The sequence below is a fragment of the Colias philodice genome, chromosome 23 (assembly GCF_061535455.1).
Source record: "Colias philodice isolate Cphi_HAF_F1 chromosome 23, ilColPhil1 Martin Lab GWU primary, whole genome shotgun sequence".
NCBI classification, from domain to species: Eukaryota; Metazoa; Arthropoda; class Insecta; order Lepidoptera; family Pieridae; genus Colias; species Colias philodice.
The window spans coordinates 2317970-2345422 of NC_143108.1; the positions used below are offsets into that span (position 1 = coordinate 2317970).

The 27453-nt window shown below is 37.0% G+C and overlaps 1 protein-coding gene across 3 annotated transcripts in view; it reads left to right on the forward strand.

The window, feature by feature from the left end:
- The window catches only part of Unc-115a (actin binding LIM protein Uncoordinated 115a), a 121029-nt gene that overhangs the window by 88400 nt on the left and 5176 nt on the right, over window positions 1-27453 (forward strand). For 2 of the 3 annotated variants that reach the window (XM_089709763.1, XM_089709761.1), the window contains exons 2-13: window positions 11344-11504; window positions 12346-12464; window positions 13013-13215; window positions 13522-13742; window positions 15764-15952; window positions 16939-17010; window positions 17546-17735; window positions 19241-19368; window positions 20222-20333; window positions 20817-20977; window positions 21535-21614; window positions 22289-22431. In XM_089709763.1, the coding sequence (XP_089565889.1) occupies window positions 11344-11504; window positions 12346-12464; window positions 13013-13215; window positions 13522-13742; window positions 15764-15952; window positions 16939-17010; window positions 17546-17735; window positions 19241-19368; window positions 20222-20333; window positions 20817-20977; window positions 21535-21614; window positions 22289-22431 (1779 nt within the window). Of the gene's footprint in view, window positions 1-11343; window positions 11505-12345; window positions 12465-13012; window positions 13216-13521; window positions 13743-15763; window positions 15953-16938; window positions 17011-17545; window positions 17736-19240; window positions 19369-20221; window positions 20334-20816; window positions 20978-21534; window positions 21615-22288; window positions 22432-27142; window positions 27217-27453 lie in introns of all 3 variants that reach the window. The other variant, XM_089709762.1, reaches the window with a different exon arrangement.

Sequence of the window (27453 nt, forward strand, 5' to 3'; positions counted from 1 at the left end):
TTTACCTTTCAAGAGTTAAAATGCGAAGACTTTCTCCCTATACAAAGAAAACAATTTATAATTCTCCACTTAACATAACTGAAATGACAGTTTCATTCACGAAATATGCAACGACTTTATCTGCACATGTACATAGCGATTATATAAAAAGCCAGATTTTTTGGGGTCCGTAACGATAGGATAAAACGGGACCCTGTTACTCTAAGCCTTTGCTCTCTGCCTGACCGTACATCTATTTTTAAATGATGGTAAATTTTTTAACAAATGAATAAAATGAATTGTTATTTACAATATTATTAATACCATTATGCATGTGATAAAAAGGAGTAATTTAAAAGAAATATACCTTTTTGTACGGAATCCGTTCGATGCGAGTTCGACTCGCACTTTTGTGTAGGTAAGTAATATTGTGAAAATCGATTTTTGTATATAAATCAGAAGGACAATGGGCAATAACCGAATGGCCGAGGTAAAGCTATACTTTCTTGTGAAAGCTTATCTGATGCCCTGTATCGGACAATTATAAACCGCACCTCACATTTTCACTTCCTCCGCTTTAGACTAGAGCATGCTTCGGTGATTACAATGCGGTTAACATGATTATCGTTGATCAGACTGCCGGAAAGCTAGACTGTAACAGGGCTATTAACAAGCTTTTATTTGTGTTTAATGATGTTTCTGGTCCTAAATTTGTTGATTCTGAAATTACTACCTACTCTCTCTGAAAGAAAAACTCAAACTACTGCTTTTTATATGATATAGGTAATATATTGTTGTGCTGACTTTTGATGTTGAGTTTTGGGATGTTGGATTTAGTTGAAGAAGTACGGAATCCAGTAGTGACTAGGGACAAATAACTTATTTTCTTTTAGTTTTTGTTGTATTAGTTTACTTATCAGTTGTTTGTTATCACGTCTCTCTCTATATTATATTGTAATTACATTGGTGACTTCTTTATTATTAAGTTTCTATGTGCTAAATACCTAAAATAACAATCTTACATATATTTTAATAATAAGGAGCTATCTGGTATGTCTGCATTCGTCGTAAAGTTTTCGGTTCATGCATTAAAGTTTAAACTAACGAAATTGGCTAATATATCCGAGCTAAATACGGTAACTGTGACACATTCCTTTTGGGCCGGCTAGCCGGCATAGTTGAATGACTATGCGCTTGCGCAATATTTAGATTCAACATTTGGCGTCTTATATGTTTTTTAAGTCGTTGTTTTAATGAGTTATTTCTTTATTTGTTTCTTAGGCGAAAAATTAGAAAGTGGAAGAGATAAACTGCTGCTATCTACAAAGTAAAAGAAACAATTGAGGATCTAGATTACCTATTATTCACACATAGATGATTCTTGTTGTAAATTATAGTACAGCTTGTTCTGAGAAAGCTTTGCTTAATAACAAGGTTTCAAGTAAATAGTATTGACTATTGTGTGAATAAGCTGAAATTGTGTATAATATATTCAAAATTCTCTAGAAGATTTCTTGTTCTTATTTTTTATTATGTTTTTACCAATGATTGATACAGATGATAAATGCTTATAAGGCGTGCTTAAAACAATATTATGTTTAGTTAACTTTTATTCGACCTCGTTTAGAATAGTGACAGATACAGATCTCAATCCGAGACTATGATCGAAAGCAATGCGACTAAAACCTTGTAAGCTAATATCACAATTTGAGGCTAACTATCTATCATTGTGGCCTTTAAGTCAGTATAATCTATATCCAATTGTACGTTTTGGAACTAGTTCTAAATTAAATATTTTACATTTGCTACTTATTGAGTTTTGAGTAAGACGACGATTTTAGTATCTTTGAATCTTGCCAAAGAAGTTTCACTTCTGACACGTATGCTCTGCACACAAGCTATTTAATTATTATAAGAGGATTTAACTAGATTCTCACTGCAAATAGTTACTACCTAACTAAATGGCAAAATTATTTACCCTATTCTCGATACTATAGATTGAATCTAACCCATAAATTTAATTCGTTCAACACAGAAACCGTTAGCAAGTACTTGGGAAGAGTCGTGAACAAATTGCTTAGCGGATTGCAGTTGGTAACAATTACGGGTACATGATTTGTATTGAACAAGAAGAACGACTGGGATGGTTCACGATGTCCGATTGATCTGTATTGATTATATATCCAGTTGGAGAGTAGTTTTGATTGAGTGTAAAGGTATAGAAGAGGTGTAGTAATTCACTTAAAGTTGACTTTAAGTGATGATATAATTAGAAGGATATTTTTATAATGGGGATTGTGAAATGTTAAGAATATATTGATTAAAAATACCACATAAATAATTGGGGAAAGACTTCTTACATCTGAATTGAAAAGGACAAGTGAATACTTCGTTGTCTCTTTTGTTTAGGTACGTGTTTATTTGGTTCAATTATTTGATTGTTAGTTAGGTAAAGATTAACCAATCCATACTATTAATATTATAAATGCGAAAGTAACTCTGTCTGTCTGTCTGTTACTCAATCACGCCTTAACTACTGAACCAATTTGCATGAAATTTGGTATAGAGATATTTCGATACCCGAGAAAGGACATAGGATAAGTTTTTTCCCGGAAATCCTACGGGAACGGGTTTTTCTTTGAAAACGCGGGCGAAGCCACGGGCGGAAAGCTAGTTGTGATATATATTAGAATGCGTTTAACATACTGTATCAGATTATATTCACAATAAACCGATTTAAATGCACACCAAGTCTTTCATTTCTTCACGTACCTCCTCGTGTAAAATAAACACAAGAAAATGGGATTACATCTATTGAAATATCTCTGTTATCTATAAATCTTGTCGGTCTTGCATCTATATCAAAGGGAACTAGTTGGAAGCTAAATAATTGTACCTGTCTACGTGCCGGTTAAACAGGAGTCATTTGCTGGAAGCTTGTTTCCATGATAGTGCAGTTCTTTGTGAAAATTCAAAGGCATTCCTGACTCCTGTATGATAGTCGTAACTCGTAACATAGAGTAAAAAGCGTCGTTATAAGTGTATGATATAGATGACGTTGGGCAACATTGTAGTAAGGAGAAATTAATGCTTGGTCCAATTAGTTGATTGCTATTATAGTTGGTTCGTCTCAGTTTAAAGCTAGATTAAGAGCTGAAGAATATGTTTGTGGATTTAAATGTTTTTATTTTTTGCTCGAGTGGTTGATAAAAGTCTCTATTTGATTCATTTTCGTTTATATACAATTTATATTATGAATTATATACATTGTAATATGCGTCCTCTTATCTAAATGTATATGCAGTCTTGTGGGATTTCAATTTCTCCTGTACATGAAACAAAACCAACAAAGTGATTTTATGTCGATCCTTATTTGTTATTTTAACATGGAATTCACAAAAATCCAAGATTCGCCAGATTCCATTGGGATTACTACGGATCAATATGTCTTATAAATAAATAGGTCCCCTTCACATATTGTTATTACAGTTACGATATAATGTGTTTAACAATGAAGTGTGCGTATTATCAAGTGTATTAAAATCATACATATTACATACATACATAATGCTACCTCATTACTGTTAGTCTATCTAGCTCAAATATTCGTTCTAGAAACCTGAACTAAACACACACATAACCATTTTTGTTCCATGATAGTAATAAGGTATTAGTCATATCGTGTTGTCGCGCTTAACAATTTAATTAAGTGGTTTCTTATTATTCAAGCTACTGTATTAAACAGTAAGCAATGATACGTGATCTGCGGTTGATTATACTGTGTACAATACTATGTACGGAAGGTTTTAATCGATTCGATTATCGATGCTCTCATCAAGAACATCGATAATGGAGGAGCGAGGATAATCGATAACGAGCGGTTGTCCTAGAAAGTTGCAAGTTTGTCGCTATTTTTATTATTTTACTTATAGATAATTAGGATATTGAACCTGATGATAAGCAAATTGTAGTATAACATTTTCGAGACGTTTAAATCAAACTATAGGTAGAATTTAAATTCAATTGGAAAACTTATTTTGCAAAACTACGTAAACTTTTACAAGCGTATTGTAAAAGTTTATGCACATATGAAACTTTCACTAGATTCAAACTCAAACTCAAACTCAAACATTCATTTATTGAATTAGACTACTATTTAGTAGCACTTTCGATCGTCATTACATGAGTATTTTTAACATTTACCACCCTGATTCTCTAAATAGGTCTACTAGGTAACTAGATTCTCTATTAACTTTTAGTAGAAGTACCTTAAAAAGTAATATTCTTTCCATTTAATTAGTTGCCTAACTACGAATGCCTTGACCTATTCAAAAGTTTTGAACTTTGGCAAAGAGGTGGTATTTAATATAGTAGGTGTAGGTGTTAAGACAATCACACTAACGTATATGAAATCAGCTGTCTGCAGGTTGGATATTGGGAACGATGAACTCAATCAATCAATCAATCAAACCTTTACATATGTGACTGACTATTTACGCTGCGTTGCGATGTATAATTAAAGGTCTTATTATGGTATAGTTAGATTACATACATATAGTAGTTCTATGATCAACTTGTATAAGTTCATTTTACTGTATATTTACAAATAACTGTTGTTGGCATCTTATTGTGTGAGAAATAAGAGCCATATTTGATTGATTTCAGAGAGACCTCCAGAGATGCTAGTGCTCTCAAAATTACTATCCAGTTACTTGGAGGAAAATAGTCTTATAGCAGTTTTACCGCCTCAAATAGTCATTAACTTAAGTTTTGCAATGTGCCTATTCTAAATACTTTAATATAAATATAAAAAGCTATATACTAAAGACTTCCATGCAACTGTCGACACACTATTTAATACCAAGGGATAACAAACGGTTTGCAATGCCTCAGGGAGGTGTGACATTGTCTGCTATTTGAAACGATCTCTATCGAAATAATATAGTTCAAGCTTGACTAGAATAATATTAATTTATAGCGTTAATATAGCATTAGATTCTGGGATTTTAATGTGTTGGTACCTAATGTGATTTTTATGAGAAACTAGCGGTCCGCCCCGGCTTCGCCCGTGGTACATGTTTACGTTTTCTCTACATAAAAACCATCCTCGTACTTCAAGGAATATAATAAAAAAAGAATTATCGAAATCGGTTCAGCCGTTCTCGAGTTATGCGCTTACCAACACATTTTGCGATTCATTTTTATATATAAAGAAGATTATTATGAGTTAGGTTTAATTTTTAATTAGAGTTATATGATGGAATCCGGATTTTTTCAGTAGATAGATCGTTTAATACGAAATTTGAAATGATTTATACAAATATACTGAACAAATCTCGGCCATGGATCTTTGAAGAAGACAGGAAATTTGCTAAGACACTTTTTTTTCTGAGGTAGATGACTTGCTCTATAGCTTTGTTGAATCGATGTTATCACTTATGTAATAGAACTGTTGTATAATTACTTTAAAATTAATATTTGATGTTTGGAACAAAATTGAAAAAAATATAGACGTCTTAATGTTGCCTCATCATTAAATCGACATTATCATGCAACCTCGAGGCTATCTTCGCATGTTATAATTTTAAGCGCAAATATTGTATGTACCAACAACTTTAATTACGTACTAGATTTAGCCCGCGGCATCACTAGCGTGTAGTTCGAATAAAAAGTTGACTTTGTGCGAATTCTGACTATAATCTATCTATACCTACTGTGTACGTATCTATAATTTATGTATGTTCAGCAGTGCTTTTTGCTCGAAGAAAAAGCATCCATGTATCTATTAGTTATAAAAAAAAATTAAATCAGACCAATCAGACAAGCTTTCAAACAAAAAATAATAATCATAACAATCGGTTCACCCAATCGAAAGTTTTGATCCAAAAATATGTCCAATTAAGAACTACTTTTTTTAAGTCGGTTGAAATAAAAAGACACCAATACAATTGCTAGGATCATCATTCTTCATTACCAGCCCGTATTAACAACGGGAGAGCTTTTAACGTTCCCATAAAGCTGATAAAAGTCATCCATTAGTCGTGAAGTTAGTTTTAAAGCTAAATATACTCTGGCACCTCGCCAGTTGCCTGGAGACGCATTCCACGGGGTTTGACCATAAGTGCGCGAGAGTTTTTAATAAGCACTAGTTAGGGAACGTGGCTTTGCTTAAGAATAACCTTAAATCCAGTAGCGAACTTTGCTTTGCTTAAGAAAAGTAATCTAATATCTAGAAGAAGGTAAGAGTCTGTCTCTATGCCAAATTTCATACAGATCTGATGAGCTGTTTTTGCGTGATAGAACAATAAACATACATATCTCCATCCTTCCATGAAATCTTTCGTGTTTATAATATTGTTAGGAATAGCTTTAGATTGTGGTGTCCATGATTTCGCCTATGGGTACCTAATGCGAACCTTGAATTTCATCAATTAGCTATGCTATTTAGTTCAGCTTTTGTATATAAAAGGTCATCGAACAATATGTCGTTCATTGTATTTTTTTCTAGAGCTTATTTTATTAAAATATTCATATTTTTTTGAAAAGTATGTATACTAATAAAATTAAGATTTGCTGCGTAGATATATTTGCTAGTGGAAATCTCGTTCACGTAGATCTAACTTTTTATAGTATTAGTTTGAGTGCTCCAGACATAGACAACATAAAAATAAAATGGGTTCAGAGCATATGCATGCACTCGTAGACTTAGTTACAAACAGATTCTTTAAATTTATTTACTATGCGTGATAATATAGAGTCTATAATCTATGTAATATATTTCCTTCCTCGAAAAATAGACTATTTAACATTGAAATAATATTTCAAATCGAACTAGCAGTTCCTGATATTGGCACTCAAGTAAGGAAACAAACAAACGTTTCAGCTTTATATGTATTAGTATAAATTAAATTTTAAATTAAATATGGCCATATATCGCGGGTGTGTATGAACCTCTGGAATGTGTTATGACTTTACTTCGCAGACTTTACATCGCATTTCACACGCATTAGGTATGTTATTATTAACCCGATGTTACGAATAATATAGAGCGTGGTCACGCGCAAGCGTAGGTCGTGACGAATTTCTTAATGCTAAATATTCGCGTAAAATTGAATATAAGGGAATACTTGGAATATGCAATGTGCTTGTTCGTGGCATATTGAGACACAATTTTATAGATACTCTGTATCACATCGCAAAGGATATTTTTTGCTTGTGTCATTGTTTCGTTTTCTTAACTTTACTTTTTTAGTATAAACGTTCGGATTTTCGAGTAGGTATGAATTTTTAGTTAAAAACCTGCATTAAAAATAATATTTAGGTTAACATAAAATTTTGTCCTTCCATTCTTCTATTCGGTATCATAAAAAGCAATATTGTGTTAATCATCACTTATTAAAGCAACAAAAAGTAAAACTAGTCAATCAAAATTAAATTATAAAGCAGTAGAGATGTATTTGAGAACTTGATCGAAATTAAAATCGATGTAACAGCAATCAAATAACAATTGTATATCAGTTATAGCAAGAAACTTGCGGGCTATCCAATGAGTCATAGATGCGCAGACGGTCAAGAGTGTGCCGGATGTTATTGTTTTGGTTCCGTAGTTTTTGATACTTTTTGCTGTTAGCGTAGAGTTCTTAGTCAAGAGAGCAGACAGGAAAGGGATTGTCGGATGTCTTTGTTTATGGTATATTTATGGATATTTTTGTAATTAGCATGCAGTTCTTAATAAAGAAAAGAAGTCAAAAATACAGAGGAAAGTGTAGCATAATCATTTAGAGTTTCTGAAAATGTAATATATTATTAAGTGGTTTAGGATTAAGTACATCGGAGGAAATTGTCGCGTAGAGCAAGCAACTTGTTTTCTCATCTCTAGTTAATACAAGAAGTCCTATAAATATTGCTACCCTTGCCCAAGAGCAGAATGTCGTAAATATGTTGTTATGTATAAGTACTTACAAGTACGTTCTAAACCAACAAATTATAGGTCTATTAGTAGCCCAGTTTAAATATTTTGGAGGTAGTTTCGCAGAATTGCAACTAGTACATACAACGGTTTTAATTTTAGATTTTTTTTTCGTAATTGTTAGTCTGTTAGTAACTTAAAAGTAAACAGTTTCTTAGAATTGTACTAAGTACATAAAAAGCTTTTAGTTTATAATTTTATATTAATTGCAAGTAGCGTAAACGGTACTCGACAAATCATCGTCTGTCGGTACAGGTGATATTCGCACCGTATCATTATAGGAACCAGTTCGACGTGATACACAGACAGATAAGTACATAGTATTTGATCGCTTTTTGTCGCCTACCATTATATAGCGCCAATTATTCAAATTGACCTTTAATTTACGATTGATTGCTGTGAGAGTTGAAACGTTATGTGCTTGAGAAGTGTTAGGTATCATTGAGATGAGTGATCGAGCTGTTTTTGATACTTTATGAAGATAATTACTGATATATGAATGTTTAAAAAACTTAATATATTTGCAGTATTATAGTCTTTTAAAAAATACTCGTTTTGAGCACTTTTACGGAAAACCATTAATTTATTTCTGTCACTCACGAAAGAAGTAAGTTTTGCGAATGTTTAGAAGATATGGTAAAAGTATATTATCAAAAAATTCTTCATTGAATTGATGAATTTATAGACCGGGAGATACTGACACAAAATTTCGAGTCATTTGTAACAGGATGGCGGTTCTACAGGGGTCTTAGTACGCAATGACAAAAAGAAAAACGATGGCGTGAACGCTGGTACCGGCGGCTTAGTCGCGTGGGCGTTAGTCGAACTCGTCGGAAAATAGCGAAAGTCAAACGATTTGTAACAGTATGGCACTTATTTTTCCTGTAAGTTTGAGGATCAACAAATATAAATACAAAATTTCAAAGATCTATGTGTTGGAAATCTTCACTTATATAAATTAATAATAAATTAAGTTTTCAAGTATGACAGCACTTTTTCCCCCTACTAGAAGTATGGCAAATATAATAATGGTCACATTTTATCAAATACTCTCCAAAAATCCAAATGCAATACTGGTACAAAAAGTTTGGCGAAATAAAAATTTTTTGCAGATTTTCGGCGGTATGGCGACCATTTGGAATCGTCCGAAAAGTATGGCATGGCGATTTTCGTAAATGGCTGCACGACGATAGTTACCTGTGCAAAAGTTAGCCTGGTACAAATGGTTGAATGATTGTTTTATTTAAATCAACACATTCGCATCGGTATGGCGGGCTGTAAGTCACGCCGGAAAAGTATGGCATGACACTACCGCCTACTATTTTTTTATGGGCTATCGGTAAATTCTAAAATTTTTGTGTTACAAATCGTTTGACTTTCGCTATTTTTCCGACGAGTTCGACAAACGCCCACGCGACTAAGCCACCGGTACCAGCGTTCACACCATCATTTTTCTTTTTGTCATTGCGTACTAAGACCCCTGTAGAACCGCCATCCTTGTTACAAATGACTCGAAATTTTGTGTCAGTATCTCCCGGTCTATTATGTGTTCCTGCTATAATTTAATCAATGGGCATATTATTACAGGTGTTTACAAATGTTCACAAATTTCTAGTTGTGCAAATACGAATTATATTACACTCATTAAACACAGAAGTACGGTTTCTTTGCCTTAAAAAGGAAGAGACATTAATGTTAACTGCATACATCCTAATAAGATTTATTAGACCGATTCACAGCTGTTCAATTCACAGATGGATGCTTTTTAATAAAGCACTTTTATCGACCTAATCTGATGGAGTTAATCGATACCGAGTGTCGGACGGCGCGTGCGCACGCGTACGATATTACGCCGTAATAGAATTAAGGGAATTACATCATGCGTAAGAGTGCACATTCCTTGGTGATTTCGTCACCTTTTATTGGTTTTAGTGTGTACTATTTTTGTGCACTTTACAGAAATAAAATATTTTTGAGTGATTGATATGATAGAAATCAAATGGTCGGTATGAATATTACATAGGAAAAAAAATTTGTTGGCAATGGCATAAACTAAGTCAAGAATGTGCTGTATATATTGGGTAACTAATAAATATTCACATAAATAATGTTTTAAAAATGTTATAAATGGAAATCCTATGAGCAATGTTTTAAAAATATGTAAACATTAAATATTCACGAAAAAGCAAAAAATTTAAAGTATATAAGCTATTTTAATCTATAACGGTTTTACTAATGAATAATTTTTTGACGACGCGGTTGGCGCAGTGGTAAAGTAACTGCCTACTGAGCCAACGGTCCCGGGTTCGATCCCCGGTCAGGGCAAATATTTGTGTGATGAACTCAATTATTTGTTCTTGGGTCTGGGTGTTATTATCTATATACCTATGTATCTATTAAATATTATATTTATCGTCGCCTAGTACCCACAACACAAGCCTTAATTGAGCTTACTGTGGGACTAGGTCGATTTGTGTAATAATGTCCTATAATATTTATTTATTTATTTAATATTTTAATTATAATTTATTAATATAATTTAATATAATTTAATACTTAATAATAAATCGAATTATTATTAGTCCAGTCACCAGTTCTTCTAAAACAAACCCATTAAATAAGACCATTAAATAAGGCAATTCAATCGAATCTGTTCAATATTGACCCTGGTTCAATAGAACGTGATAAATCTTTGATTAGGTATTTAAATGTATAAATAGGGGCAATTCTATGATCCAATAATCACGATATCTTTTCACAAAATGAATAATAAAATAAAAGACATCGTCTTTAAACTCTTAGTATTATATTTTTTCTATTCAAGTTAAAATAGAGCTAGTGCTAAGTGGGAAGCCGTATAATTATACCTCTCTTGTTAAGAATGGAATGCATAAAACGTTTTAATACTTCTAAACTAGAACTTTTCACTTATTCATAATCTTTTTTCATATTATTATAAGATTGCTTTTAATACGCTATTCTATATTTTTCAATGAATAAGAATCTTCTATACCATTTTTATAGGATGGAATAAAAATGATCCTGAGCAAATTAGCAAATCTTTGATGTTCTAACGACTTCAGTATGAATAATTTCTGACGTTACCTACGTTCCTGTTAACTGAACCCTATCTCTTATGACTATAGCAGATATTTTATGAAATATATCTCTTTTACAGGGTTATGTATATTTAAAGAGCAGTCAGAGTTCAGGAAACGTTACTTTTTACCAGGCATTGAATTTTTACTTCTTATTTTTGACCAGGATTATTTTTATTTATTTTTATCATAAGCAAAGGTGACTACATGCTACCTATGGGGGCAAATGTATATTTGATATCAAGCCGTTGTTTTTAATATGAAACCGTCTAATATACCAATTTTTGTTATCCCCAGGGAAGGTAACATGCGGCGCGTGCGGCGGCAAGTGCAGCGGGGAGGTGCTCCGCGTCTCCGACAAGTACTTCCACATGGCGTGCTTTACTTGCCGAACCTGCTCCGCGTCGCTGGCCCGAGGCGGCTTCTTCTGTAAAGACGGATACTATTATTGCCCACAAGTGAGTTGAACTCTGGCAAAGTCTTTTTCTATAAGATCGTTGTTAATAACTTCTCCAGACCTGAACTGCATAGAGATGGCAAGCCATTTGCAGAAGTTTCAATTTGCAAATGTTTAAGCGCGGTGATTATCGATTCCTATCCAGCGATCGTAAGGATCGTTGGTCGGCACTGACTTAATAAAGCAGAGCTTCGAAAAACGGTTTATTGTCAATAATTTGGCGGTGGATATCTTTAATAATTTCTGCATCTTTAGTGATAAACTATCTAGATATCGATCCCCCATTGATTCATTTGTTTTCTTTCATTCCTTCAACGTTTTTAGTTTATAAAATTGCACACATAAATTGTCAGGATTAAATTCAAAGGAACAATCAACTGAGACAAAACGTACAGAAACGTGGCCATAGTTCAAGGATCAGTCTTATTCAGATCTTACGTACTAGCTTGCGTCACGCAGACGATTAAACATTATTGACGTAGGTGGATCGTAACCTTTAAGACTCCATTAAAATGCTTTTCTCCACGACACATGGAATGCTAGTGAATGAAATAGTGTATATTTTAACGGGCTAAAAAAAGTACATTTTTCAATTCATTTCTATTTCTATGTGTGTTACCTCATTACTTTTTATTTGAAAACTAAGTTTAATGGTTCGTTTGAACTTTTGATTTTCACGTGTTCTCATTAAAGTTTTGCTCCAATTCTGACGAGAATTTCTTGAGGTATCCATAACTTTAAGCGTACTTAATCCTTTACGTTTTCAATACTTATAGTCGCTTCTTTTGCTATTCTTTTTGTATGGAAAAAGCTAGAGTTAAATAAATATCAAAATGTTCCAGGATTATCAACGTGCTTTCGGCACGAGATGCGCAGCCTGCAACCAATATGTGGAGGGTGAGGTGGTCTCCGCACTCGGCAACACTTACCATCAGAAATGTTTCACGTGCGCGAGATGCAAGTGAGTATTGTTTTTATAAATTTTCATATAATGTAGGTAAGGTAAATAGTAAATAGTAATGGATGTTCTGATAAACGATTAAAACTGAATATCTTTGAATGTTGTTACCACTTTCATGTTAACCTGATTTTTAGGTAGATATTAAAATAAAGTAGAAATAAAAAGGAAGGTACATCTATTTTACATGTTTTCTCTTGCGCCGCAAAAGGAAGGCAATTTGAAATCTGTATTTCAACATTTTTGTATTTTATTTTACTTTTTATAGTTATTCCCTGAGTTCAGTTACATTTGCAATGTCATGTGAATATTCATAGCCGGGTTTTGTCACAAACCATCCGATTATTATCATGTTTATGTACGTTATTATAACGATATGATGGAGAATAATAGACCCAATATCATCTATCGCCTTGTTCTCATGTTTTAGCACATATTATCTTAATAACTTAGGCCCCGGAACCACAGACACAATAGAAAATCTATTGTGTCGCGGTCTCATTGGGCCGCTCGGTGGTCAAGGGGTTAAAACAGATATCGTCGTCTTACAGACGCGCGTTCCCATCCGGGGAGAAGGTAACGTACACGGGCACGGAGGTGATATGCGCGGCTTGCACGTCCGCGCCGCAGAAGCACACGGCGCGCGCGGCCCGCTCGCCCGCGTCGCCCGCGCCCGTGACGCCCACGTCGCCCGTGTCTGACCACGCGCGTGATGGGCGCGACCAGGTGGACCAGAGGCAGCTGGATCCTAATGGTCAGTGGATATTGGTCATATAGGGTAGAAGTAGGAATTGGGAATTGTAATATGCTTATGGTAATGATGGATTTTGTTAATTGTCCGATCTTGTTGTGAATTAGGATAGGTTTTGTTTATTATGTTGTATCTCATATTAATTCGGTTTTAACATTTTGTTAATGTTTATGTCATGTCATCACAAGAAATTTCTGCAGTAAAACACTGAACCGCATTTTTTCAGTCTGTCAAATGTCATTACCCTGTATGTGCTGTCATAGAAACAGGCTTCTTTTATGCTTATTTTGTGTACATATGACCTTACAGCGTGCGCGGGGTGCGGGCAAGAGCTCTCCGAGGGCCAGGCGCTGGTGGCGCTGGACCGGCAGTGGCACACGTGGTGCTTCGCGTGCGGCGAGTGCGGCGCCGTGCTGCAGGGCGAGTACATGGGCCGCAACGGCGTGCCCTACTGCGAGCGGGACTACCAGCGGCTGTACGGCGTGCGCTGCGCCTACTGCCAGCGGTTCATATCGGGGAAGGTGCTGCAGGTGGGTCGCGTGACGTCACCGCCCGTGCCCTACTGCGAGCGGGACTACCAGCGGCTGTACGGCGTGCGCTGCGCCTACTGCCAGCGGTTCATATCGGGGAAGGTGCTGCAGGTGGGTCGCGTGACGTCACCGCCCGTGCCCTACTGCGAGCGGGACTACCAGCGGCTGTACGGCGTGCGCTGCGCCTACTGCCAGCGGTTCATATCGGGGAAGGTGCTGCAGGTGGGTCGCGTGACGTCACCACCCGTGCCCGCGAGCGGGACTACCAGCGGCTGTACTATATTATAAAAAAAAATACGTGTGGCACTCGGGGACTGCCGCGGTAAAGCTATTGCATAGCATGCTTCAAGCCACACCTCCGAGCCCGTCGGAGTGGGGAGCGTGAGGTTTTTTTTGTTACGGAATTACTCGATTCGGTCCCCGCGCTCAAAGCCCGCGATAGAAGCTATGCAATAGCTTAAAAAAAATTGATTATAGGGTCACTACGACACGGTAGATGAAGAATAATTAAGCGGTTCCTTTATCCCAAAATAATAGCGTTCCACTCCATTAATTTGGGAACAAATCCATTAGCTAGGCATTGAATGAATCAGCTAATGTCGACAACAATGAGTAACAATAGTATTGAAATGTACGAGATATATCAACAGTACTTTAATCTGGATTTGCTAATTTAATCCGTATTGAGTATGAGATAGAATAGAAATTGGATTGTTGATGAAGATAAATTATAGAAAAGGAATTTGCTGATCTTCAATATTATGATGTATCATTACGAGTATCGCTTATTCGTTTTATGAGATGTATTAACGTAGCTTTAGTTGTTCTACAAAATGTAGAGCTCCAACCAGGAGCTCAATTCAGATTGTTTATTAATATGACAAGGACTAGAAAGTTTGTATGGTTCTTCAAGACCCTAAGACATGTCGCAACTACAGATTTGCTGAAAATTGTATATGTGTCACTTGTTCAATCGGTGCTTACATATTGTATTACGGTATGGGGAGGGGCTACCAAAACAAAATTTCTAGATCTTGAGAGGGCACAAAGATCTTTACTTAAGGTTATCCATTTTAAACCTTATAGATTTCCGACTCAAGAATTATATTCAGTGTGTGATGTTCTTACAGTTCGAAAGCTTTACGTATTAAATATTGTTCTGAAACAACACAAAAGTTTAAAATATGATCCTAAAGTTGATAATAGAAGGAGGAAAACATGTGTGGTTCCCAATGTACTTGTTAAAACCGCATATGCTCGAAGACAACAGGCTAAACAATCTTCTTGCCTATACAACTTAATAAATAAAGCCTTAAATATATACCCTAAAACAGCGAAGGAGTGTAAATTGCAACTAATTAAATGGTTAAAAAATAAAAATTATGAGGAAATAGAAGACTTATTAAAATTAAATAAAATAAATTAAAAAAAAAGCAACATATTATATAATATACACACTACACACACACTCTCTCACAAACACACACGCACATTCACACACTCACTCACTCACACACACACACACACACACACACACACACACACACAAAATATACACACGTTCTGTTCCCTATAATACATATATCTAAATAAATTTTACATATTTCTCTTTATATAAGAAAATGTTATTCGTGTAACACTTAAGCATAATGTACTGTCGGAAGAGCGAGATGTCCTAACACAAGCATTTATTGCTTAAAAGGATGTCTCAATGACTGTTAAATTGTAATACTATTTGTTACAGAATAAATATTTTTGATTTTGATTTGATTTTTGATACCGTAATTTATTTTTATTTACGTCGTCATATTCTATTCTAGGCGGGAGATAATACTCGAAATTTTAATATGGGACAAATGACAACTGACAACAATGCCCTTCGTTCATTGTTATTTTCACTCTCTTTCACATTTCAAATTCACAATTTTTTTTTTTTTCAAAATTTTTTACATATTTTTTTCGTTTTTTTCGGTCTTGAAAACAATGTTTTCTTTATTATTAACATAAAATATTATCTCAAGGCGGGCGAGAACCACCACTTCCACCCTACATGCGCGCGCTGCAGCAAGTGCGGCGACCCGTTCGGGGATGGCGAGGAGATGTTCCTACAGGGTGCTGCCATCTGGCACCCGAGATGTGGTCCAGCTCCTCATGCTCCGCTCACACCGCTGGACCCGCTCGCTCTGGATAGGGCGTCGTCTGAGCTACAGGTATATATATGCACACACGCACACATGTACACGCACACATGTACACGCACACATGTACACGCACACATGTACACGCACACATGTACACGCACACATGTACACGCACTTAAAAATTCACACATGTCTAGATAGACGATACACACACGCACGCACACTATATGCCCGTATGCAGGTGTATATGTGCACGCAGAGATACTTGGTCAGAAACACACACACACATACATTATACACAAATGCAAGCACACCTAGGTGCATAATCCCGCACATAAGACTATTAATACATAGAAGTATGAATGCCTGAAACGCAAGTGACACAAATGAGGAGCACATATTGACACACACAAAGCGAAATAATATTTAAATATATATTTTATATGCAAAAAATACCACTTTAACGTACTCGCGTTGCAAATATCAATGCAATAAATCATCATGCACAATTTTTTTTTATTATGAGTTGCATTTTTTTAGAAGAATGTCAAGTACGATTTGTTTTTGCATGTGCATACATGTTATGTTATCACATAGCAACTCACATAGTTATCTCAAATCATTCACTGTTGTATATGTTGTATGTTTAGTTTTTGTCCCGGCTACATAAGTTATTTTCAGTGTAATATTTATTCAATTCGACACATTGTTTTTACCCAATTTTCATTTGTTGACTTCATTTTTGCAAATAAAGCAAAATGAGTGACTGACAACGAAATTTTATTTAATTTAAAATCACTTAGATATTGGCCATAGATTATTTTTAATTACATATGATTTGCTTTATTTTTTAAGCTTGTCTTGCTTTATGTTTTAATCGAACTTGCATTTTTTCCATTTTGTATAAAAAACATTTTCATACGTAAAAAATAATAAGTTCGATTGAAATAAGCTCTACGAGTGGTCACGCCACCGTTACGCACGCACGTGCGAGCGGGACGGTGTATCGTAACTACACATGAGAGCGAGTGAGACAGCACCATGCTTGTGTTCAGTTCTCGATGCGGTCGCGCACGCCGAGCGTCAACGGGTCGTACTGCAGCCCGTACAGTAGTCTCAATAGGAAGGTTCGGTTTTTTTTTTGTTTTTTTTTTAGCCTTTTGACAATAATATTTGTTTTGAAAAGTCATTTTATATGTTTGTATTGTATTTTTAGTGAGTAAATCGAGCGCAGTAATTTTTTTTTATTTTGTTAGAAAAAAAATTGACTGGATTTCAAATTGTGAGTTGTCAAGAGGCTATATTATTATTATTTTAAGTTTTAAGTTGATACATTTACATACGTTTCTCATTTTTAGTATCATTTTGAATATATTTTTATTTTCCTTTCCTGTATCACGCACGCATGTGGATGTGATAATGATTTGTGTATTTTTGTACTAGAATGAAAAGTTTGTGGTAGTATTGTAAAGAATGATTTAAGCACTTATTATGTGTGTAGCAAATTATATATTTTTTATTGTGAGGGTAGTTTGTAAAAAAATAATGTTTTTCTGGTTTTTTCCAATGATATTAATTGTCACATAAAAGTAAATGATCTTTAGTTAAAGGTCAATGACCTTGTTGGATAGCTGCGTAATGTGTGTTTGTCTGTGTGCGCAGTACGGCAGCGGGTACCGCGGCGCGTCGCCCGGGCTGGTGCTGCGGGACTACCGCTGCCGCTGCTCGGGGGACGCGTCGCCGCACCGCATCACCGCGTTCTCGTACCTCACCAGCGAGCCGGCGCGCCTGCGCGGGCCCGTCACGCCGGCCGACCGGCCCCCCGCCTCGCCGCACTTCCACCGCCCGCCGTGTGAGTACTGTGTGCCCGCGGGCCCGTCACGCCGGCCGACCGGCCCCCCGCCTCGCCGCACTTCCACCGCCCGCCGTGTGAGTACTGTGTGCCCGCGGGCCCGTCACGCCGGCCGACCGGCCCCCCGCCTCGCCGCACTTCCACCGCCCGCCGTGTGAGTACTGTGTGCCCGCGGGCCCGTCACGCCGGCCGACCGGCCCCCCGCCTCGCCGCACTTCCACCGCCCGCCGTGTGAGTACTGTGTGCCCGCGGGCCCGTCACGCCGGCCGACCGGCCCCCCGCCTCGCCGCACTTCCACCGCCCGCCGTGTGAGTACTGTGTGCCCGCGGGCCCGTCACGCCGGCCGACCGGCCCCCCGCCTCGCCGCACTTCCACCGCCCGCCGTGTGAGTACTGTGTGCCCGCGGGCCCGTCACGCCGGCCGACCGGCCCCCCGCCTCGCCGCACTTCCACCGCCCGCCGTGTGAGTACTGTGTGCCCGCGGGCCCGTCACGCCGGCCGACCGGCCCCCCGCCTCGCCGCACTTCCACCGCCCGCCGTGTGAGTACTGTGTGCCCGCGGGCCCGTCACGCCGGCCGACCGGCCCCCCGCCTCGCCGCACTTCCACCGCCCGCCGTGTGAGTACTGTGTGCCCGCGGGCCCGTCACGCCGGCCGACCGGCCCCCCGCCTCGCCGCACTTCCACCGCCCGCCGTGTGAGTACTGTGTGCCCGCGGGCCCGTCACGCCGGCCGACCGGCCCCCCGCCTCGCCGCACTTCCACCGCCCGCCGTGTGAGTACTGTGTGCCCGCGGGCCCGTCACGCCGGCCGACCGGCCCCCCGCCTCGCCGCACTTCCACCGCCCGCCGTGTGAGTACTGTGTGCCCGCGGGCCCGTCACGCCGGCCGACCGGCCCCCCGCCTCGCCGCACTTCCACCGCCCGCCGTGTGAGTACTGTGTGCCCGCGGGCCCGTCACGCCGGCCGACCGGCCCCCCGCCTCGCCGCACTTCCACCGCCCGCCGTGTGAGTACTGTGTGCCCGCGGGCCCGTCACGCCGGCCGACCGGCCCCCCGCCTCGCCGCACTTCCACCGCCCGCCGTGTGAGTACTGTGTGCCCGCGGGCCCGTCACGCCGGCCGACCGGCCCCCCGCCTCGCCGCACTTCCACCGCCCGCCGTGTGAGTACTGTGTGCCCGCGGGCCCGTCACGCCGGCCGACCGGCCCCCCGCCTCGCCGCACTTCCACCGCCCGCCCTGTTAGTGTGGTATTTTATTTAAAAAAAAATTGGTTGTCTGTAAAGTCGGTTTACTGACGATAGTTGAACGTGACAACGTCCGATTGTGCTTCTTTGTCGCTCGTTCCGCGCTCTCGCTTGCACCTCAAGCCTATGGAACGCTTCAGAGCAAGGTGACACCGCATGAGTCATGTTTTTTCGTGCGTGCAGCCGGCTCTATCGAATTATAAGACGTTGTCACGTCAAAAAATCTAAATAAATGACCAAAAAATTAATACATTCATGTATGTGCAGCAAGCTTAAGCACCCGCACGAGTTCCCGGCCGGGCAGCAAGGCGTCGTCCCGCCCCGGTATGCGCGTGCTCGTCGACTCCATGCGGGCTGAAACACCACGACCGAAGTCGCCGCATATGAATAATGAGGTAATTTTATCCTACTACTATTATAAAGGCGAAAGTTTGTAAGTATGGATGTTTGTTACTCCTTCACGTAAAAACTACCGAACCGATTACAATGAAATTTAGCACACATATAGAGGGTAACTTGGATTAACACATAGGTTTTATCCCGGAAATCCCACGGGAATGGGAACTATGCGGGTTTTCCTTTGAAAACGCGGGCGAAGCCGCGGTCGGAAATATAGTTAAATTATATGTATAGGAATCTTTACTAAACAACTAAAAAATAATGTATCAAACTTATTGTGGCAATAAACGTATTCATTCATTCAACTAAACTCGTAGGTAATCTCGCTCAAAAAATGTTCGAAGTAAAACTCTGCCATCACGTGTATAAGACAGAGTTTTACAATACAATAGACTTTGAACCTTACTGCCAGTGAATAAGGTCTTAATTTCAATGAATGTTTTATAAGACGACATTCAAAAGAGAATTTCGAGCCTATTTGTTTATAGTTCAATTTGATAGGATTGCATTTTCTATATAATTATAATATTAGTTAACTTATTGATCTGGTCAACAAACTTGTTGAAATGTCTCCGAGTTAAATATTTAAACATCAATAATTCATCATTCATGACGACGCGGTTGGCGCAGTGGTAAAGTAACTGCCTACTGAGCCGACGGTCCCGGGTTCGATCCCCGGTCAGGGCAAATATTTGTGTGATGAACTCAATTATATTTTGTTCTTGGGTCTGGGTGTTATCTATATATGTATTTATTAAATATTACAATACACAAGCCTTAATTGAGCTTACTGTGGGACTAGGTCGATTTGTGTAATAATGTCCTATAATATTTATTTATTTATTCTAGGAGCCGATAGAACTATCACACTACCCATCCGCATACAAGCCACCGCCGGGAACCAAACCCAAGATAGAGAGAGACGACTTCCCAGCGCCCCCGTACCCGTACACAGATCCAGGTGAGACACATAGTGTTAACATTTTACTTACAAATTAGGTTATTATGTTCGTGTAAATGTTAAATTATAATCTTTTTATAGAAATTTATGAGGGTAGGGTACACTCCACTCTGCGAATTGAAATTTACAGAATGTTATATTCTGTAATTTTTGTATTTCTACCGTACTTCCTATTTTTAAGCACAATGGTGCAATGTGCTTTTTAAATTGTTAGAATAAAAACGTATAGTTTTCTAGCTTTAAAGAGAGATAAAGATTTATATTTTTAGGATTAATTTCTCAAATATATGTAGAGATGGGTTATTTAATATTAAATTGTATAGCACCCAATTGCTTTTTAATGAGAATAAAAAAATAATAATAACTAAGTCAATCACTAAGCGGGATACGAACCTGCTTCTTTTTGCCATACCGCTGAGGATTTTTGGTATTTTATAGAGATTTTTATTATTTTTTGTTACTTTAATCCCATTTTGATTACAGAACGTCGTCGCCGCTGGTCGGACACATACAAGGGTGTGCCCGAAAGTGACGACGAAGCCGACGGCACCACTAACGGGAAGGTAAACGGCAACGGTCTCCCGGACCACAAGCTGCGCAAGGAGGAACAGGAGTTGGCCAAGATAGACTCGGGGATCGCGCAGGTGAAAAAAATAAAACATAAAATAATCTTTTCTAATAATAAACTTGTAGAACAGTTCTTATTCGTATTTATCAACTAGCGGTTCGCCCCGGCTTCGCCCGTGGTACCTACATGTTTAAACTATCCTATCTCTCAAGTTGGATCGAACTGCACATGGTGTGTGAATTTTATTATAATCGGTTAAGTGGTTTAGGAGTCCATTGAGGACAAAAATTGTGACACGAGATTTATATAATATATTAAGATATTCACATGCAAATACAAATGCAAATATAGAGGGAAAATATCAGAACCTGTTAGAACTTTGTCGGTCTGTACGGATATGTACAAGTGTGTTTGTGTGTGCGTGTGCGTATAAGTGTGCGTATACGTGTACGTTGAAGTGACCAACATGTTCTTGGGATTATTAATATAAAAATTTTAATGTGATAACTAATTATTGTAGCTTGGATATTTAAAATTATGTAGTCCATAATATGTCTGATAGATTTGTTCGACTGAACAAACTTTATTGACTTTGCTGTCGTCTGTAAATTTAATTATAATTTAACATTGCAGGTGTTTTTGAAAGAAGTCAAGGAACGTGAGAAACTGCAACAGTGGAAGAAACAAAACTTAGACCCTAGAAATGCTAGCAGGTTTGTTTGTTTGACTAGGTACATATTATAATGATCGAATTTGCTTTACCATTGTTAGACTAAGATAAAAGTGTTTTGGTGTTCTTTAATTTTAAAATTTTTGCGCCAAATATTCCTTCAGACAAATAAGTGTATCAATTTAATTTTAAAATTATTTGATTGGTGATGATTACTAGTTTGACGATGATAATCGGGATGGAAACACGACGATGTCAACCACGATAGACATATAATGCATAAACAAACATTTATTCACAAACAACAACTCAAAAAAATAAAATAATAACTCGAAACATAGAACATAACGTTTGAACGCACTAATCTCAGGAAGTACTGGTCCGATTTGAAAAATTCTTTCGGTGTTAGATAACCCATTTATCGAGGAAGGCTATAGGCTATCATTACGCTAAGACCAACAGGAGAAAACGAAACGAAACAAAGGAATACGATGAACATTATTTTGACTAATAAGCGTGACGTCACGTGTGTTTTAATCAAAATGGCCAACTGCAGAATTTCAATGTTTTATTTTATTGATAATCTCATTAATCTTAATGTTTTTAAGATTTTCTAAGTCACTATATTTAATTTATTTATTATACATTTTCCCTTAAAAACACTAATACGATCATTTATGGATAATGTCGTCATGCCTATTATTAATTATCCCACAGAACCCCCTCAGCAGCCCGCGAAGCAGTCTCCCGTCTCCGCTACTCGTCCCCAGTGGGGGCTTCGCCCTCCCGCACGCTCGACCGCCCCCGACATCACGACTGTCACTCGCTGTCCGAACATCACCACGTGCCGTCTTATAATGGTAAGTATTATATACATATAGATACACACACATACGTATAGAACACGCTCATAAACGTAGGTACATACACACACACACACATAAAAACTACACGCTCGCATATAAATAATATAGTATACATAATACACATACATAAACACATCGCGGAATCACGACTGCAACACGCATATAAAAATAGACACACACACACTTAAATACATGTTATAAGCTGATATAAACACATACAAACATAAGTCATATAACACATAGTCATACACAGTACAAGTTAGTCTAACAAAATGGATTTATTCCCTACTTATTTACCTATTTACTAACTTCACAATTCCAAACACCAACACAAATATTATATTATGGAATAATTTTCTTTAATACAAAGTCCTAACTTGTAAGTTAAATTTCTGAATTCCCTCCATGACAGCTCTAATATTGATAATATGTGTACCCTATAATTATCTAAAAGTGTATTTTGAATCGATAAGTCAAATAATAATTTAACTAAAGAAACGTTTTATTTAAAAAAAGTTGATTCATGAAACTTTGTTATTAGTATTTAATTTTTTAGTTATTAAAAGAATTATTATTTGGCAGTCGACTTTATTTATATGTCGTGTAACTGTATAGCGATTTGAAAGACACAATGTAGACTGAAATAAAAGGTATTTATTATTATATTTCAGTACAAACATATCATACTAGTGACGGTGAGTTTTGTTAAAAAAAAGATGTTATTCCAATGAGATGGTCCGATTTTTTTTATTATTACTTGAAAAAGTGTTTGGTGTAGTGCAGTATTTGATTCATACAAAATTGGACCATGTCATGTGGAAATACGGTGGATATTTCGTTATAACAATATGGTAATCAGAGTTTTTATACGTAACAATTATTTTAAAAGTAGATTCGGAACGTATTTTAAATGAAGTACCTATAATATGTGTTTGTATACGTAGAAATTTACCAATAGGCTAATCACTACATAGTATAAAACAAAGTCGCTTTCTCTGTCCCTATGTCCCTTTGTATGCTTAAATCTTTAAAGCTACGGAACGGATTTTGATGCGGTTTTTTTTAATACATAGAGTGATTCAATAGGAAGGTTTTAGTGTATAATTTAATAGGTTTGAGACAAAGCGGGCGAAGCCGCGGGCGGTAAGCTAGTATTGCATAATTCAGTTTTGTCTATTTTTCTAACGTAAAATGATTAGTTTCTGTTCTATTTAAAATTTGTATCATGATATTGAGCTATTTTAAAATATGACCAGAATGAAGTTAAAAATACATTCAGGGTTCATTTCATCATAACTAGGGTTGTAACGGAGGCCTACTTAGCGGAGGCGGAGGCGGATGCGGAGGTGAAGAGCTTCGCCTCCGCGGATGCGGATGTTAACGGAGGCGGAGGCGGAGGTGAAATATGTTGGGAAAATTTATAATTATCGTCTACTTCTACAAAGTACTGCCAAATTTCACTAGTTTTCGGCTTCATCACGTTATTTAAATAACAATAACTAATAATTACGCACAAAATTACTTAAAACAATCACGGCTCAATTGCAACTACGCGGTACCGAACGCTTTGACAAGTTGATTCCTGTTATTCATTCACTCATACTCCCACCACCCACTTGGCCGTGTTCCCGCGGCACTGTGTTTCATTAGATCAAAAAAAAATTCCCTGTGCTGTTTATTGTATTTATCGATCAAGGGATGTATTTAAAATGTGAGAGTAGAACACCCACGTGTCAATTTCTTATACTTTTTTTTAAAATGGTGAATTTTTCATGAAAAATATTGAAATGTATTCTGAAATCGTAACTGTCTAAGATATTTATTTTAAATAAATATAGACTTATAAAGCATCTTTGGGCGCATATTATCCAGTTTTTATTTTTGGAAAACTACCTCCGAATACCGAGAAATATATTTTTATCAGATTTTCATTTTTATTTTTTTTCTCCTTAAAAACGCAAAAGTGCGGCTTGTCACTAGCATAGAATTATTGCTCGTAATAAGGCCTATCACTCATAAAAAAACCACGCCGCACTATTAAGCAAACTCTCGACCATTTCACTTGAAAACACGCAGCCGAGCGGCTGCGTCGCCTAGCGTCGCTCCTTGCGCGTTGTTTGTGATCGTAAATGAACTTCCGATATGACTCCGCATAAATTTTGCGGAGGCGGATGCGGAGGCGGAGGTTAAATTCTTTGCGGAAGTTCCGCAGTAACGGAGGCGGAGGCGGAGTTCCGTTACAACCCTAATCATAACATATTGTAAATAGCGTTATATCTATCGTATTACTTTAGTTATATAAAACAAACTGCCGCTTCTTACACTTGATTTTATGATTTGATTATTACGTACTCATGTCTATGATTTGTCTTTCATCGCATTTCACTATTAACATGGTATTAATTTTTGGGTTCCCCTATGTGTACCTACAAAACTACTTTATCAGTTTTTTTACCATATAAATAATATAATATTACCAAAAATAAATTATAGTTATAATGTTGCGATTAGTATAAAATTTATATTAAGGAGCAATATTTTCACGAAAGAGTGATTTAAATTTTAAATGTTCAGCTTATTCATTTCAGTTGATTTTTCGTTATTTTTTGGTATTATTATTCTACTATCAACACAATTATATATCCGTGCTTAAACGCTTTTCCAAGATAAAATCAGTATAAAAAATGCAATCCCATCAAAACGGGTAGAGTAGTTTTGTATTAACAGCGACAATCGACCGGCGGGCACGTGCAGGTAAACCAGGGCGCTTCAGTAGTATGCTTTTGTCTTGTGCTATCCTATATGAAAAGTATTTTTGGTTTTGGTGTTTGTGTGAAATATTTAGACTAAATTATTTATTACCCATGCCTTTTCCGCGTGGACTTGCCTATTTAAAGATTTTTCCTATTTTCCTCTTCCTTATTTAGTTATAAAATTAAATTAAACCTTAGTCTTCTTGCTAGAATATGCTAGAATGTAGCATATTCTGTAAGTATGTGGTTAATAATCCACCTTTTGCTTTGGGCGGTTGAAAATTGTTACTAAGGGTGAGGAATATCCAATTTTACTCTCTCACTAACAAAAGTATAACTACCACTTGATGTTGATCCTTAAATTTATGACATAACTGTTTGAGCTATTCCGTTTTTTCTGCTCTCAAAAGGATTTTTTCCCATTTTTGCATTTTTTCCTTTCCTAGTGTCGTAGCGTGACGTCATACCACACGTCATACCATATTATACCGCCGTCATACAAAAATATTTTTTTCTATTCGAACCACTTGGTCTTGAGATTAGCGCGTTCAACCAAAATTATAGATAAACTTTTCCCCATTTACAAATGAAACTTTGAAACAACCCTTTATAATTTTTATTCCTTATTATTATTTTTATTTCCTGTGAATTGGCACTGTGTTCGTGATGTAGCATGGAATTCCGCTTCTTTAACGCTTTTACAAAACAAATGTAATTTAGTCAATGATATTGCTTTTGCTAATTACATATATACATATACTTCTCATACATAAAGAAAAACATTTCAAAAAATACATATTTAATGGCTTTCATTAAATTTAATTTACATACATCAATATATTAAGCTATTATTTAAGTTGAAATTATTCAATCAGATTATTTGCTATTTGAACGTTAAATATGTTTTGCTTATTATTTGCTGGTTTAAGGAAACACTCGAAAATCACATAATTTTTTTCCTCGGTTTCTAAAATAAGTATAAGAAAATGAAGGTAGTTTTAAACATACTTTTAAGAATTGTTCGTAGAAAAAAAAAGAGTTTATGTTAATTCTCTATAAATTATTTTTAATTCAATTTGTTTTATTACATGTGCATTTTTTAAGACCCTAGTAAATGGTTTAAAAAATAATGTGATTTTAATGTGTATTATAAAAATGTTCATCAATGGGTTTTAATTTTTATAAATGTAAAAGTAATGAAAAATATAGACTCGAATATGATAAGAACTATTTATTTTGATCATTTTTGTCTTATTTGGTGGACATTTTTAGTCGAGAGTTTATTAAGTAAATAAAAAAAAACCATGCAAGATTCAAGGGTTCCTTTCTACGCTTTTGTTAAGCGTTTTGAAGTATAATTTTGACACATAGTTTATGAAAGAATGAATAATTTATATTTTAAGTATTAAGATGACTTGATCCCTGTATGGTTTAAAATATATTTTAGTAGAAGTAATTAGAAATAAGATTATTATTAAATCGTGGCGAAGATTTCTTTCAATATTATAATTAAGTATAATGGTTAATTCCAACTAATTTGCACAAAATCTTTCCGAAATAAAAAAGTGTTGAATATAAGTGTTTGTATGATTTGCAATTCATAATGAGTAGGTCAAGCCAAAAATAAAATCCATCTCAACTTGTTTGATCTACAATATTTGCTTAATCATTTTAATTAGGTATCTTAACCTTGCACTAAAATCGGTCATTCACGTATTTTTCCTTCTATAAATTATTTATAAGGTAAAAATGCCTCTTGTGATGCTTAATCATTTTAATTTGAAAAGTATCAATACTTTGGTCAAAAATCGATTATTTACATATCTAGGCCAATATTTTCTATTAAAAATTAAAGGTCTAATTGAACAAACAAACACACAAAATATAGAAAGCAACCTCCGCCACGGTATCGTGTATGTGACAAGCGAGTAGCATGTGTGTGTGTTGTGTAGTAATGTTCGCGCGAGGCGGGTCCGGCACGGGCACCCGCGCCAGCACGCTGCCCGCCGGGATGTCGCCGTGCAATGTGAGTAAGGGGGGAATAAGGGAAATAAGCAGGTACTTCGGAAAGGGGGGAAATAAGGAGCAGGTTTCTCGATAGCGTTAGGGGGAAAGGGGAAGAGGGAGGGAGCAGCTGGTTTAATGTGTGTAGGTACAGACTGGACATATGCATGTAGACTTGACGGAGACAATACGTTGACGACAATACGGAGACAACATTGTTGACGAGATATAAAACGCTGACGAAATTAAGAGAGCTATT